General features: G+C 40.6%; 1 protein-coding gene across 9 annotated transcripts in view; it reads left to right on the plus strand.

Moving 5' to 3' along the window:
* The window catches only part of MROH8 (maestro heat like repeat family member 8), a 58458-nt gene extending 42259 nt beyond the window's left edge, over positions 1–16199 (plus strand). For 2 of the 9 annotated variants that reach the window (XM_042980440.1, XM_042980444.1), the window contains exons 15-24: positions 807–944; positions 1370–1484; positions 2015–2155; positions 3240–3404; positions 4062–4217; positions 6368–6490; positions 7968–8067; positions 8318–8383; positions 12839–12996; positions 15771–15849. In XM_042980440.1, the coding sequence (XP_042836374.1) occupies positions 807–944; positions 1370–1484; positions 2015–2155; positions 3240–3404; positions 4062–4217; positions 6368–6490; positions 7968–8067; positions 8318–8383; positions 12839–12987 (1153 nt within the window). In that variant the 3' untranslated portion in view covers positions 12988–12996; positions 15771–15849. The other 7 variants (XM_042980441.1, XM_042980442.1, XR_006215487.1 and 4 more) reach the window with 7 other exon arrangements.
* The last annotated feature ends 203 nt before the right edge of the window (positions 16200–16402 follow it).

The raw sequence follows: 16402 nt of genomic DNA on the forward strand, positions 1-16402 counted from the left end.
TGGAGATCAAGAGTTGCATGCTGTACTGATGGAGCCAGCCAGGCATTCCAGTAATGGGGGTAGTTTAAAAAGCAGTGTGGGTAAGGGCACTGGAGGTGGCTCAGTTGGTTGAGCATCCAACTCTTGATTTCACCTCAGGTCGTGATCCCAATGTCATGGGATCGAGCCCCTGTGTTGGGCTCATGCTGAGCATGGAGCCTGCTTGGGATTCTCTTTCTCCCTCTGCCCCTCTTCCCCACTTGTGTGCTCTTGCTCTCTCTCTCTCTCTCTCTCCCTCTCTCCAAAAATATAAAAATAAAAATAAAAAGCAGTGTGGGTAAATTTATGGAGGGGGTAAATTGTATCTAAATAAAGCTTTAATTTTTTTAAGTTTATTTTTGAGAAAGAGAGAGAGAGAGAGAGAGCGCAAGTGGGGGAGGGGCAGAGAGAGACAGAGAGAGAGAGAGAATCGTGACCTGAGCTGAAACCAAGAGTCGGATGCTTAACTGACTGAGCCACCCAGGCACCCCTAAATAAAGCTTTGGAAAAAAGCAGTGGGTATGGGTTTAGCATCCCATATCATTTGTTTTATCATAGATTTCAAACTCCCAGGGATACAAAATTTAGTTAGATTTCTTTATGATAAAAATTTGTGTGAAGGGCTTTTCAAGTTGTTAGAGCATTAAGAGTCTTTGGGGAAATCTGGAAAGAAGAGAATTACTGTCCAGCAGCTATCAGTGCATGACCCTCCTCAGTGAGAGCAGGGTGATCATGTGCTGATAAGTTGGAGGGACCTGTTCTATTCACGTGTACTGGTTTTGATTTAGCTTCGCCATACAGGCTACAAAGACTCTCCTTCTCAGAACATTGTGCTGGCAGGAATTCAACATCATGGAAAAGAATAAAGGATGGACCCTCTTGGAAGGAAAAGATGGCCATCTTCAGGGAATATCTCTCCTTGCCAAGTAAGGGTTCCTTGCCATGAACACCTGCTCTAAATCAGCATTGATTTAGGTACTTTTCTCCCTTTTAGTTAAAACAGAAACCTAAGCTGGATAACATCACAGGTTAGGGAAATACCCACTATGCCAGGCAAATATTTTAGAGGTCCTGACAGTGCTATACCCTCCTGTGTACCTGAAGCTGGGCAAAATCCTCAGAGGACCCCTAGCCCTGGGAATAATGCAATCTGGATAGGAGCATTTATTTCCACCCCACCCCACCCTTTTTTTTTTTTGGATTTTAATTTTGAATAATCTCTACGCCCTCCATGGGGCTCAAACTTAAAACTTAAGACCAAGAGTCATACTCTCCACTGACTGAGCCAGCCAGGCACCCCAAGAATAGGAGCATTTCTAAGAGGTGTCCTATTGGGTGTTATGTTTTGCAGTGCATTGCTGGAAAGAAATCACCTCTTTGCAAATAAGATCATGTACTTGTTGGTCCCTCTTCTTAACCGAGGGAATGATAAACATAAACTCACATCTGCAGGATTTTTCGTGGAGGTAAGATTCGTTAGAAGCTGAATTCAGGAAGCCTGTAAAGCAGCACTGCCTGCCTTCCTGGGCCCCATCCAACTTCATGGCAGGCTGGGATCCATAACAGACATGGGATAGAAATAGTTTCAGGTTCAAGCCTACTGAAATACTTCTTGTCTTATGTACCTACAGTGTAAGCATCACCCTGTAATATAGTACAGGTTTCAAAGGAAAATGTGTATTTTGGAGTTGGTGGGAAGGTGGTTCCCCTCCTGAAAAAGGGCTTAAAGGTAACTTCTACAGGGGTGCCTGGATGGATCTGTCTGTTAAGCGTCTGACTTTGGCTCAGGTAATGATCTCACAGTTTGTGAGTTCAAACCCCACGTCAGGCTCTGTGCTGACAGCTCAGAGCCTGGAGTCTGTGTCGGATTCTGTGTCTCCCTCTCTCTCTGCCCCTCCTCTGCTCACACTCTGTCTTTCTCTCTCAAAAATAAATAAACATTAAAAAAATTTTTTTAAAAAGGTAAATCCTTTGGCTTATTTCTGGATTCTTTCAGCTTCTCCAGAGTCCAGTGGCTAGGAGACTGCCCAGCATATACTCTATTGCCCGCTTGAAAGACTGGCTACATCATGGAAATAATGTCTTCAAAACTCTTGCCCTAAAGGGACTGCACTATCTTACCAGACACCAGGAGATGGTAGGAGGGGCCCTGAGAGTACTGATTTATAAGTCACAAATCAAACATACCCTGGAAAGACACCCAAGAAACTGGTAACAGCTGAGAAGGAAATTAGGTAGCTGGGAATAGGATCGAGTGGGAATGCATCCCTTTGAACCATTTAAATTTTATGCCTAGGAAATATGTAAGTACTGATTATAAAGTATTTCATGAAATTATAAGAACTAAATAAAAAGTCCAAGTCACATATATTCATAAAATTTGAAACCTACAATTTGTGTAAGGAGGTACCCTCACTATCATCACAGCCTGGGTGACATTCAGGTGTCCTTTTATGTCTTGAACCATGTTGCTCTAAGGAATAAATTGGATATGCCATGGTATCTATCCCAAGATGTGTATCATCTAAACAAAGATCACTGACATTCATGTTGAAAGAGAGCTCATTTTCTGCAGGGCTAGCTAGAAACTAGGCCTGGGTCAGAAAGGAAAATTAATTCCGGGCCTTCGACTTTGTCATTTGAGTTCCATTTCTTTTAAATATTTAAATATGTGTGTATGTCTGACACAAGAATGACAGATATTAGCATGTTAATTGTTAATACTTTTTACATGTATGTCTTACACTTTGAAACTCTGAGATTGCTTCATTTTGGAAGTTTCAGAAGAACAGAATCCCAGTTCAGAATGGGAAGGACCTTAAAGGTCCTCAGTCAATTTCTGCTTGAATTCCGGCAAGGAATCTTTCTGCTCTGGATACATTCCATGTTGGAGAACTCACTATGAGTTGAGCTAGCCATTCCACTTTCTCTCTCTATAAGCAATTCCTTACATTAATCCTAAGTCTCTGTTATTGGACCATCTCCCTCTTGGTTCCATTTTTTCCCTATGAGGCAACTTACAACAGCTCTGCTCCATTCTGTATCAGCCCTGCCAATACTGAGAGGGGAATCATGCCCTCTTTACTTCTCTATTCTTAACTAGCCAGACCAACCAAAAATTCAACAAGCACCAGGTACTGAGTTAAGCTGGGGAGCCCTACTTTGGTAACAGATGAAGTGCTATCAGGAGAGGTGATGGTGCACTCCCTTTGGGCACACAGAGGGAAGGCATCAAGAGCCTGTTGCCGTGCATCTTAGACCTCTTATGTGAAACCGATGAGAAGATTGTTTTGTTGGCCATCCAGATTCTCCTGCAACTCGTCGAGACAATGGATTTCACTACCCTGACTGCCATGATGAAGATCCTGTTCTCCCTATTTGGTGATGTAAGACAATGAGAGAGGAGAGACTTTCCTAGGGGAGGGTAATTGGCATAACAGCAAATAGAAATTGGGATCCTTCCAGGTAACCTGTGATGTTAGCAGGACTGGTGTTACTGTTTTCTCAGATTAAAAAACAAAAACAAAAACAAAAAACAGAGATGTAGAGACTTGCCAAGGAGAGTCTCTAGAGAGATGTAGAGACTTACCCTGATCATGGGGTGGGGGTGGAGTTGGTATAAGAAAAGATGTCTTTCAAGGAACAATCAGGATGGGTCAAGGTGGTGGACTATACATATGTCCCCATCCCAAATCCCAAAAGATTTTTCAAAAAAGAAATGCATGGAGCACAATGAACCATGTCCTTGGAAGAGTCAAATATGCAAGGTTGGGTTTTTGAATTTCGGCAAAACAGATTGTGTGAGTAGTTAATACTAGTATCAGGCACAAACTGTGCTGACTACATTTCTCATATGCAGAGCGAGAGAACAACCAGTAGTACAAAGCAGCAGGTCTTGCTAACTTTACCTATAGTTGGCTTCTTGCCCTCAGCTACCTACAGCTACACAGCCTCATGTTAGGACTGGGTTTTCAACTGACCTAGTCCTTGCAAGTTAAGCATGAACACTTTCGATGAGTCGCTTCCCTTTGGATACTTTATAGGTGAGACCTGATGTTCATCGTTTCTCCATGACCCTCTTTGGAGCCTCCATAAAGTCTGTGAAATACACAGATAAGAAGGGTATAGAGAATCAAGTCCTGGACAGCTTGGTCCCACTACTTCTGTATTCTCAAGATGAAAATGATGCAGTAGCTGAGGTAACACCTCTGTCAAACTTCTTTCGGCCCTGAACAACTTCCAATCCAGAGCCAAATATGCAAATAAGCTTTTGTAGCTTTGAGGGCAGGGACTTTGCGGTACCATCTTTATTCAGCATTTCCTCTAGCACAGACTACCTTTCGATTATTTTGCCTAAGTGAATTATGGGAAAAAATCTTACTCCTTATTTCTGTATAGGAAATTATGGCCCTTTGTGGGTAAGAACAATAAATATACCTTGTTGTTACCCCACCCCAATATTTAGCCTAGCACAGAGGCCTAAATACCGTGCCCAATTCAACAAACTTTTTGTTGATGACAATAACAATATCCCATTACCTTTCTTTTCTTTAAGAACTGCCTCATGGCCCTTGGACAAATAGACTTGTGTTCAGGCTAAGTCAGAAATAGTAGCTCCTCTGACAATCTAAAGAAGGCTCTGCATCTCCTTAATCTTCCACAAGTTTCTGTCATAGAGTTGTGGGTGGGATGTCATCATCTTTAGTACTTTCCCATACCTCAGGAGCCTATCCATCCCAAGGTGCTAACTATGACGACCAATTACAGCAAAACAGAGAGGTGCACAAGGATTCTGGAAAAATGCTGAACTTGCCCTTATTTATGCTCCCCATTACAGAAATGAAAGCGGAATCAGAAACAAGATTTAAGATTATAGTGGGCCCTGGTGTCTTGACATGGGGGAAGTGTTATGGCCTCATAAACAGAAATATGAAATATTTCAGACCCCAATAAAGTATGGAGTAGAGTTTCCCAACCGAGTGATGGAGAAGTATGTCCTGTAGGGGTCATAGATATGTGGATGCGTTGATACCCATCCCACCCCACCCCCATCCCTGTCAGCCCTTGGCAGTCAGGCAAGGCATAGAGCAGCCGAGGCTCTGGGCTTATTTTCTTTCAAACCTTGAATGATCCCTAACCTTGTCTTCAAGGCTAGAGAGGTGGAATCCAACATTAAACAGGTTGGGAGTCACTAACACAGAGAACATAATAAATACCCATATATCTACTACCCACTGTAAGAAATAAAATAGGAATAAATCACACACCTATCCCCAAATGAATTCCCTCAAGAACTATCATCTTGAACTGTATTGTTACCAACTTCTGTGGTAATATGTTTTCATGTTTTAAAACTTTATATGTAGGAAAACACTTCGTATGTTGTATCATTTGTAAATCTGTCAGCAACTTGCTCTTTTTTGCATATTTAGCATTATAAGACTTGCCTGCATGTGGGGCTCCCGCTCATTTATTCTTCCTGCCGTAGAGAATCCTCCGTCTTGAGGATACCCTCACACTTCTCCCGTGCTCCTATGCTCGGACATCTACATCGCCTCCAGTTTTTCATTACTACGACGCTGCAATGAGCATTCTTTTATGTATTTCTTTGCATACCTGTGTGAGAGTTTCTTGAGGGAATAAACTCAGAAGTAGAATATCTGGGCATCTTTAACTTTACTAGATATTTACAAATAAACAGAGTAGCTGAACTAACTTGTATTCCTATCAGTCTCCAAAAGAATGGTCCAAATCTAGTGGACGTGGGACAAAATACTTGCTTGGATACTCATCTGAGGTGGTGTGTGGTACATGGGAAGCATTCTGAGAGCAGTGAATAGAGAAGAAGCCTACTTGCTAAATTCTGCTCAAGCATCCGGATCAGGAAGGGATCAGTGCCTTCCAGAAGTCGTTCCAAGTCAGAGATTCCACAAGGTCTGGGAGAAGAGAAGCTATACTTTCCTGTATAAAGTGACAGGAGAATATCACAGGAGCGGCACGTGGGTGGAGGAGCCCTAGGTCTAGGAGTGGGGGAGTGGGAACTCCTGCTCAAATCCCTGCTCTGGGTATTACACCTGACAGCTCTCACTGTTGCCCTAGACCAGTGGCTTCTCCATCCTCCCCACAATTCTGCAGGCTTTATGAGTCCCCTATAGGAACTGACTGGGGAAATTGAAGGAGGACAGGACTCTGGTGCCTTTCCATCCCTGCCCTCGCTTTAGCCAGGATAATTCTGAGTTTATCAGCTTTTCGTATTGGACTTCAGTATCAGTTTTATTTGAAGAAAAGTTAGGTCAGCTAAAAAAAGAAATATTTGAAAAATGCTGATCTCTGATAATCCTTTCCACAGGAAAGCAGGCAGGTCCTAACTATATGTGCCCAGTTCCTGAAGTGGAAGCTGCCCCAAGAAGTGTACTGCAAAGATCCCTGGTACATCAGGTGTGGCAAAGTTGGAAAAGTCTGCAAGTTCTTTGTACGTGAGCAATAATGGCTTTGTTAGCTCTTTCATATGCTAGCGTACTTATTTTTTCTGATGTAGTTTTTAAGGGAGGAACACGACATAAAGGAAATATTTCCCATCCCCTTTCACATCAGCAGCTGTTATCCATGAACCGTCTTGCTTTGGGAACCTATTTTTCTACAGTTTCTTCCCAACTGAGTCACAGATGCACTTTCTATTACCACCCTTTCTCATCAGAAAGACTCTCTTTTGAATTCTTGGGAGCCCCATTAACCTGGGTCAGACGCTTATATAGGGTATAGGGCTGATGGTGCATGCTCAAAAAACTGCTTATGGAGTGAATTGAAATGGAGTTATGTATTGCCTTTACAGTGATCTCTAATCCTTTTCTTGGGTGTAGTGGATTATTTTACCCTCCATTAGAACATGTTTAGGGAGCCCCAAGCAAGGCTTGCTAGGCTATCATGGGCCATGCAGCATGCTTAGCAGCATGCCACTGACTCTGCTAGGACCCAGATGGCATCCTTTCCCCTCCCAGACTTAACTAAGGCTACTGGGGCCAATCTCAGGGGAAGGCTTGAGCCAGGGCAGTTTCAGGGGGCCTATCCATGGTTTTCTGGACATCTGACTCTAGAACTGCTGGGATCCTACTATGAAGACCCTAGGACTGACTATTCCCACAGGGATCTTCCATTTGTGTAACCTATTTAGGACCCAGTGGCGGCTCCTCCGATCAGAGTTACAGGGCTAGGAAGCCTCACAGTGTCAGGCTTTCCACTGGGGATGATCTCTCTGACCTGTAGGCAAACTTACATCTGAGGCAGTGATAACAATATTTACAGCAGAAATTCCGATTATAGATTATCCATGTACCATCGTAAGATCTATAGGAATAGATTCTGATTGCCCTCCTCCTATCCCAAGCTGCCTATCCCTGTAGCAGACCCACTGAGAGGCACATTTATTCAGCCAGTAGGCACAACACATCCAATGTGCAACAGGCCATGGGGAACCCAGAAACATGCCAAGGATACAAACTTCCCAAGGGAGCTTGCTAGCTAGGAAGGGGGATAAAACTTCTGTGGGAAGTTAAGTGGAAACTCAAGGTGGAAAATGATATGTGCCAAGAGAGGAGTACCTGCAAAAATGCTCAGAGCAGAGTAAGGTCAGGAAGGCAAGGGTGATGGGGGAAGAGCTGATAGGGAGGCAGAGCTCAAGACAGAGAAGACTTAGAGAGGTGGAGATGGACTTAGAGGCATCACGGGCACAGTATGTGGCATGAGTGGCTGTGAGCAAGGTGTATTCAGAGGATTTAACTTTGTCTAGGGGCTTATTATTGTGGCGCTAAGCAACCACAATCACTATTTCAAGCACTATGCTATATGTGTCCGATGTCTGACATAGTCCCTGACTCCGGAAACTATAGTGAGGCTGACAAAAATAGTCGTGCATTTCACTCCTTTCTACTCTTACTTTTTTCCCCACTTAGGGAAAAAAATGCAAGGGGAAAGTTAACCTCGTAGCCCAAACATTGATGTTCTCCAAGAATGCAAAGCTTCCTATCAGAAGAGCAGCAGTCTTATTTGTAGGTATAAATAATCTTTTCATTTCTACAGTCACGTTACCCTATATTCTCCCAAACTGTGTTGTTGAGTATCCTCATTCTTTATGAAGATAACTTCAAAAATACTTTTTTTGAAGAAAGGGGCTGTTGTCTTTAGGTAACTTTCAGGCACTTGGAAGTCAAAGTTTTAGAATCTAATTATCAAAAGGCCAGTTCTGCCAACTGCTTAGAGCCAGAGCCAGACCACAGACTCACTGACTTTATCCTACATTTAGGGCTCTTATTGAAGTACGTGGATCACAGTGAGCTCAGGATGAAAGGCACTGACTGGATAGAGAAAGGTGAGTGACAACACACTTGGGTTTGGTTTGGGACATCTCACATTTTGAAAGGGATCTGAGGCAGTGACAGTGGGCAGGCTCTCTGACAGAATTTAGACCCTGGGAACCAGAGGGCCTGACTTTTGCAGTAAGAAAGCCCTTGGTGACTTCAAGTGAATGATTGTCTCATCGCAGTCCAACTACCCGATTAGGAAAGGACATGACCCTATTTGTCTGGAAGCCAGCTTTGATGAGTGTCTCAGGAACAGTTTCTGAATTTTTTCGGGAAATAAGACATTACCTAGAAATACTATCTTAGTAAATTATGATGATACCTCACAAGCACCACAGAAATGGCTGTGGCACAACTTTCCATAAGCAGTTGTCCTGTGAGATGGTAAACCTTGGTAATACAGATGTTTTATAATCATATAAGGCAACCATAACATAAATGGCTTTCTGAATTGTCAGTGAGTGGAAATTTTCTATAACTGTACAGTTTGGAGGATTTAGCACTCAGAGAACTATTTATTCCCATTTAAGAAGTAGTCCTACAATTAGAAATGCCATGAAATGCTAAGCCTCACACCCAAAAGTATGTACTAAGAGAACCAAATTAAAATCCTGGGGGTACCTGGCTGGCTCAGTCGGTAGAGCATGAGACTCTTGATCTCGGAGTTGTGAGTGCAAGCCCCATGTTGGGTGTAGAGATTACTTAAAATATTTAAAAAAATAAAATAAAATCCTGAACAATTCACTGCTTTTAAAATAAGAATATACAACTGGTAAAATAGCCAGAAGCTGGACCTTATTTAAGAAAGATTATGAGAGGGGCACATGGCTGACTCTGTGAGTAGAGTGTGCAACTCTTGATCTTAGGGTTGTAGTTTCAAGCCCCATGTTGGGTGTAGAGATTACTTAAAAATAAAATCTTAGAAAAAAATTATGAGAGGGGCTCCTGGCTGACTCAGTCAGTAGAGCATGCAACTCTTAGTCTCAGGATTATGAGTTTGAGCCCCACATCGGAGGTAGAGTTCATTTCAAAGTAATTAATTAAAATTTTTTTTAAAAGATGATTTGGTGCTCACTTTGGCAGCACATATACTAAAAAAAAAAAAGATAATTTGTATAAAAAAATTATGAGAAATGTTAAACAGATTTGTTGTAGTGATCATTTTACAAAATATACAAATATCAAATCATTATGTTGTACACCTGAAACCAATATAAAATGTATGTCAATTATACCTCAACAATAACAAAAAAAGCAAAAAAGCTTTAAAAAAAATGGAAGATCATGCCACTTTTCTAAATTCTTCTATCTCCTCACAGCTATCAGAAGCAAAAAAAAAAAAGTAAAAGTAAAATAGATTCTTTTATTCTATGAGGTAGGCCTGTGCCTGGTTGATTCTGTTCAATTAAAAAGAAATTATTTTCTTTTTTTTAACTTTTTTTAATGTTTTTATTTTTGAGAGAGAGACAGAGTGAGTGGGGGAGTGGCAGAGAGAGAGGGAGACACAGAATCCGAAGCAGGCTCCAGGCTCCGAGCTGTCAGCACAGAGCCTGACATGGGGCCCGAACTCACAAGCTATGAGATCATGACCTGAGCTGAAGCTAGATGCCCAACTGACCGAGCCACCCAGGTGCCCCAAAAGGAAATTATTTTCTAATCTAACACAAGGGGAGCAAAATTCCTTTTTCATTCTAAAGTCATTTATGTATAGGATCTATATATGAACCATATTAAATTGCCAATCTGTAGGGTGAAATCAAGTCAAATAACATTCTCATGTGGTTCAATCTAATGGAATAATCCCACCCTCTTCCTTCCCTAACAGTGCCTGATCTGTCTTAGAATAGGGTGTTCCAGCACTCCTGAACAAATTTATGTCATTTACTGTAGGTAATTTTTAAGCTAAATTTAAACAGAAAAATAACAAAATTTTAAATGTGAATTTAAACTGACTTCATGACAAAATAAAGTTCCATTCCTTTAGATTCTAGAATTGATGTGTACTCCTTCATGTATTCTGTGAAACAGATCTTAATGCAAGAACTGAAAGAAATTAAAAATAGTTAAGTATTCCCTTTTGGAAATAAACATGAATTTAAAGGCTAAAATGCTACTTAAGAAATAAAAAGCTTCAAACTGTGAAGAGGTCTTGAGCATTTTTGAGACCTCGGAGAACTGGAAATTAAAAAGAGAGCTTTATCTAGGGGGCCTGGCTGACTCCATCGGAAGAGCTTGCAACTCTTCATCTCAGGGTTGTAAGTTTCAGCCCCAGGTTGGGTGCAGAGATTTATTTATTTTAAATAAATAAAACTTAAAAAGAGAGAGAGAGTGCCTTATCTAACTAAATATGATACCAAAGACAGATCCATAAAGTAAAAGAATGATAGATTTATCTATATAAAAATTTTATTTCTTTTAAATATTTATTTTGAGAGAGAGAGAGGGGGAGAGGAAGAATCCCAAGCAGGTCTGTGCTGTCAGCACAGAGCCTGATAGGGCTCTATCCCACAAACCATGAGATCATGACCTGAGCTGAAATCAGGATTTGGATGCTTAACCGACTAAGCCACCCAGACTCCCCTCTATATAAAAATTTTAAAAATCAACCTTGATTAAAAAAAAAAAAGAAACAGAGCTAAAAACCAAATAATAATGTAGGAAATATATTTGTACTATGATAATGAGTTAATATCCTTAAATCAGTACATCTCTCTCTTTTTTTAAGTTTATTTTTTTTTTTTAGTAATCTCTACACCCAGCATAGGGCTCAAACCCATGATCCCAAGATCAGGAGTTGCCTGTTCTACCGACTGAGCCAGCCAGGGACCCCAACAAATTAATACATCTCAAAAGACAAGTGGCAAACAATATGAATAAGCAGTCTATAGAGGATAAATGGCCAGTAAATATATGAAAAATATTCATTATTCCTAGTAATCAAAAGTTTGAAAACAAAACAATGATGAGATGCCAGGATGACTTTTTCTGCCAAAATGGCAAAGGTTACTAATTATTAGTCACCATAAATGTGTTAAGGGAAAACTGACATTATTGTACACTGCACTGGTATGAGCATAGATAGATATACCTTTTTTATATTTAAGTTCGGCAATATGTATCAAACCCTTTAAATAAATATATACTTTGACTTATCAATCTCACTTCTAGGAATTTAACCTATGAAAATCAGAGGGGTGCCTGGGTGGCACAGTTGGCTGAATGTTCAACTCTTGATTTTGGCTCAGGTCATGATCCCAGGATGTGGGATCAAGTTCCACATCCAGCTCCATGTTCCATGCTGAGTGTGGAACCTGCTTGATTCTCTCTCTCTCTCAATCTCTCCCTCTCAAAAAAAAAAAAAAAAAAAAAAAAATCAGCAGAAGGGTACCTGGGTGGCTCAGTCAGTTGAGCGTCTGACTCTTGGTTTCGGCTCAGGTCATGATCCCAGGGCCGTGGAATTAGACCCACATTAGGCTCCACACTGAGCGTGGAGCCTGCTTAAGATTCTATCTCCCTCTGCCCCTGTTCCCCACTCACACTTGGTCTCTTTCTCTCTCTAAAAATAAAAATACTCAAAAATAATAAATAAATAAATAAATAAATAAATAAATAAATAAATTAGCAAACATGGAAAACATCCAAAATTAGAAATACTGAGAAATTGCTTTCATAAAGTGTAGCATATCCATATTATAGAATCCCATGAAGCCATGAAAAAAATTTTTTTAATTTTTTTTATCAAGTAATCTCCATGCCCAACATGGGGGTTCGAACTCATGACCCCAAGATGAAGATTCACATGCTCTACTGACTGAGCCAGCCAGGTACCCCAAAGCCATGAAAATATCATAGAAAAAAAATTTAATGACTTTGATAAGTGATGATGCAATATTAAATAAAACAAGCAATTATTAGATAATCTGGATGACCTGGTTTCATTTTAACAAAAAAGCACATGTATGTAACTGAATAGAAAAAACAGAAATATAACTGTTTCTCTGGTGGTGGAATTATGGATAGCTGATTTTCTTCCAGTGCTTACATGTATTATCTAAATTTTCTAGGCAATGGACATGTATTTATTTTATACTAAGAAAACAAAAGGTAAAGATTTAAAAAAAAATAAAGTACACTTAAAAGAAAATAATGATTTAAGAGTAATCTCTAGGACCAACACAGGAATTTAGAAATTAGCAGTCTTAGACATGGCTTGACAGATAATTTGACTTCAGGTGGACTACTTGCCATTGTGGCTATTGTAAAGGAGTAAACTATTTGGAAACTCAAAAATGAATGCTTTGTAGGTCACAATTGGAATTGATCTACAAATGTGTTATTTTCAGACAGATTCTTAGAAATAGTCCTTTATCTCACCTACTGTAGGCTTGTTGGCTGTTTGGTGTCTGGATCAGTGATCATTTCCATAGATATTCACCTCCCACGCGTGTTTTCTGGCCACATAGATCTGAGAGATCTGCTGTGTGACCCTGAGCCCTCTCTGCGTATCATCGCCTCTCAGGCTCTCTTCCAAGTCCGGGAGGTAGGGACTGAACAAGACCCCAGGCAGACTGTTTGCGGCTTGAGGAAGCTCATGGGCTGTCTTTCTACTTAGAAATGCAAGGCAAGTAACATCAGGTAAAAACTAATCCTTTCAGAAACCATAGAAGCAGTCATCCCCCATTTTTTTTTTTTTCAGACTGAAAATAATGCCAGCCTGAAGCTACCTCCTCCCATTTAATTACCTCAGAACATATTTTTTGCTGTCAAAATCTTTAAGGAAATAGAATATATAAGGGAGGGAAGCTCTTGGTGTAAATTTGCAGAAATCATGAAATTCTATGGAGCTTTTGAGGCATGCCAGAACTTCCATAAAGTTCCAGTCTTGATAAACAGGTCTAGCACAGCTTCAAAAGAGATTCTAAATAAATGTTAATATAGCAATTTTAGGGGGCGCCTGGGTGGCTCAGTCAGTTAAGCGGCCGACTTCGGCTCAGGTCATGATCTCGCAGTCTGTGAGTTCGAGCCCCGCGTCGGGCTCTGTGCTGACAGCTCAGAGCCTGGAGCCTGTTTCAGATTCTGTGTTTCCCTCTCCCTGACCCTCCCCCGTTCATGCTCTGTCTCTCTCTGTCTCAAAAATAAATAAACGTTAAAAAAAATTAAAAAAAAATATATATATAGCAATTTTAGGATGATTGGGTCTTCTGTCAAAGCCCAGTCTACTTGTCAACAATCTTAAGAATAAATTAACAACCAGGGCGCCTGGGTGGCTCAGTCGGTTAAGCGTCTGACTTCAGCTCAGGTCACGATCTCGCGGTCCGTGAGTTCGAGCCCTGCGTCGGGCTCTGGGCTGATGGCTCAGAGCCTGGAGCCTGCTTCCGATTCTGTGTCTCCTTCTCTCTCTGCCCCTCCCCCATTCATGCTCTGTCTCTCTCTGTCTCAAAAATAAATAAAAAACGTTAAAAAAAATTTTAAAAGAATAAATTAACAACCAATTCTTATAGTTTGATATTATTGGTGTATGTTTATGAAATCGCTGTGGCCTTTCTACTTCCTTTCTCTTTCCCTTAAAAATCTTCAAGCAAGAAAAAATTTATGAAGTGGTATAATACTAAATCTACCCCAATTATGCAAGATTTCCACTCTTTCCCTCCCCTTTTCATTTTCCTGATTCCCTCTCCTACAACTACTGTCAGATCCTCAAATGGCTCTAGGATGGGAACTATTATTTGTTGAGCACCCCTGTATGCTTTAAGCATAGAATAGAGAACATTTTCTTGCAAGCAGAAGTTTCCCAAGAAAGAGGTTAGTTTGTGTTGGGTGAATACTTTGATAAGCTGCATATACAAGGGTGGGAACCCCCAAGAGGCATACCAGATTAAGTAGAAATTGATCTAATTCCCAGGCTTTTGTCTGGTTGAGGAACATAAGTGGAGAGCCACAGGTGAACTCTCTAGGGCAATGGAGAGGCCTCTGGGAGGTAGTGACATGGAGTGACATGTAAGAGGTTGAAAGAAGCCTTTCTCTTCACTCGTATATATGCCAGAAGGAAAAGGGGCAACTGGCATGTGAAAAAGAGACACACCCAATGGTGAATTGCATTAGGTTTTTGGTGTAAAGCAAGCAACATGAATCTTACCACCCTGTCCCCTCGATTTTCACCTTTCACCCCCAGCCCTCTGCCAATACATCTTTACAAACAAATTTCTTTATGATTCATGGTGAGTTGGGTTTGTTTTCGGGGTTGTGGCAGCATGCCGAGTGTGACTTCAAAAGGATCCCTGGCCAAGAGAGGTCTTCATATTTGGGACTAGCAGTCAGGAGTTTTGAGCTAATTGCAGGCCCAGGCTATCTGCTGAATTAAATCTTCACCCTTGAGCAGAGCCAAGAGGACACCTTGAAGCTAGCTGCTGGATGCTAAATTTGAGTGCACTGAGCACAGTTGAGTTAAACATGTCTCTTGCTGCTCTCTCCTTGGTCTCACTCCATTAAACCACTTTTCACTCTCTGCTTTTGAACTGTCCATTTTGTGGATTATCCAGTGAAAATGACTAACACTCATTAAGTGTTTACAATGAGCCGGATTCCTAAGTACATTATATGATTAATTCTTTAAATCCTTATAACCACTCCATATATTATTCTCTCCATTTTACAGATGGGGAAGCTGAGGAACAGAATTTGAAAAAGTGACTTGCCCGAAGTCACATAACCAGTAAATGCCAGAATTCAAACTCAAGTAGTCTTGCTCCAAAAGCCACATCCTTGGCTAGTCTCCGCTCTGCTCTTTTCTCTTTTTATTTATTTATTTATTTTGGGGCATGAGGGGCAGAGAGAGAGGGAAAAAGAGAATCCCAAGCAATCTCCATGCTGTCAGCACAGAGCCTGACATGAGGCTCAATCCCACAAACCATTAGATTATGACCTGAGCCAAAATCAAGAGTCAGACACGTAACCGACTGAGTCATCCAGTCACCCCTGCTCTGCGCTGTTCTAATCTGCTCTGTCCCTCTAATGTCAATAAATGCAGATCCACTCTACAATTAAATCCCAGTTGTTAAACTCATACCCCAAATTCAAAAATGCTGTAAAATGATATCGAGCTTCAAATAATAAAAATAAAGTTAGCATATCTTATTTAATAGGATACTATGTACATTGTACATTGTAGAGGAGTGTACTTAGACAAAAGCTGGTGGTTATTCTTGAGGAATATTGTTTGAGTCCCTGGTTTGACCTCATATGCCACCCTGTCTCACAGCAGTGAAGACATATCTCTTCACTCATATTTATGCCAGAGTCCATTTCCCTCCAGGAAGATTTTTATTTTCTGAGTAATACTACCAACAGGGAGGGGCAAGTACAATAATACTTGTTTCATTGTGTTAAAATTCACAGAGAGAAGCATCCATTAAGAAGCAGAGGTCGGGGGCACCTGGCTGGGCCTGTCGGTGGAACATATGACTCTTGATCTCAGGGTCGTGAGTTCAAGCCCCACGTTGGGCAGAGAGATTACTTTAAAAAAAAAAAAAAAAGCAGAGGTCTGATTTTTTTTACTGACTACCTCCACAGTTTGGGAAAGGCTGAAGAAGTACATAATAGTGATTGTATTAACAAATCCAAATATCCAAATATTCCAAATATCTCCATTATTTTTATACAAGGCTCTTCTCAAACATAGTTTTGTGTTTTCATGGAGTTTTTTAAATATATAAAACAAAAATTTCTGGACATTTAATTTTGTTATAATATGTTAAAAATTCAGTATAAGTCAATAGGATTTCAGTTTTATCTTCATCATATACTATTAAAAGGTATTGCTCATTATCTATTGCTGGCCTAGCCATGTCTTTATTATTTTAGATTCTTACTTTTTTACTCTTAGTTTTGCTTTTCTTCCTTGTACTGAGATACATATTTTATTAAAAATTATTATTTTGGGGGGCACCTGGGTGGCTCAGTCAGTTAAGCGTCTGACTTTGGCTCAGGTCATGATCTCATAGTTTGTGAGTTTGAGCCCCGTATCAGGC

Source organism: Panthera tigris, chromosome A3, assembly GCF_018350195.1.
Source record: "Panthera tigris isolate Pti1 chromosome A3, P.tigris_Pti1_mat1.1, whole genome shotgun sequence".
NCBI lineage: Eukaryota > Metazoa > Chordata > Mammalia > Carnivora > Felidae > Panthera > Panthera tigris.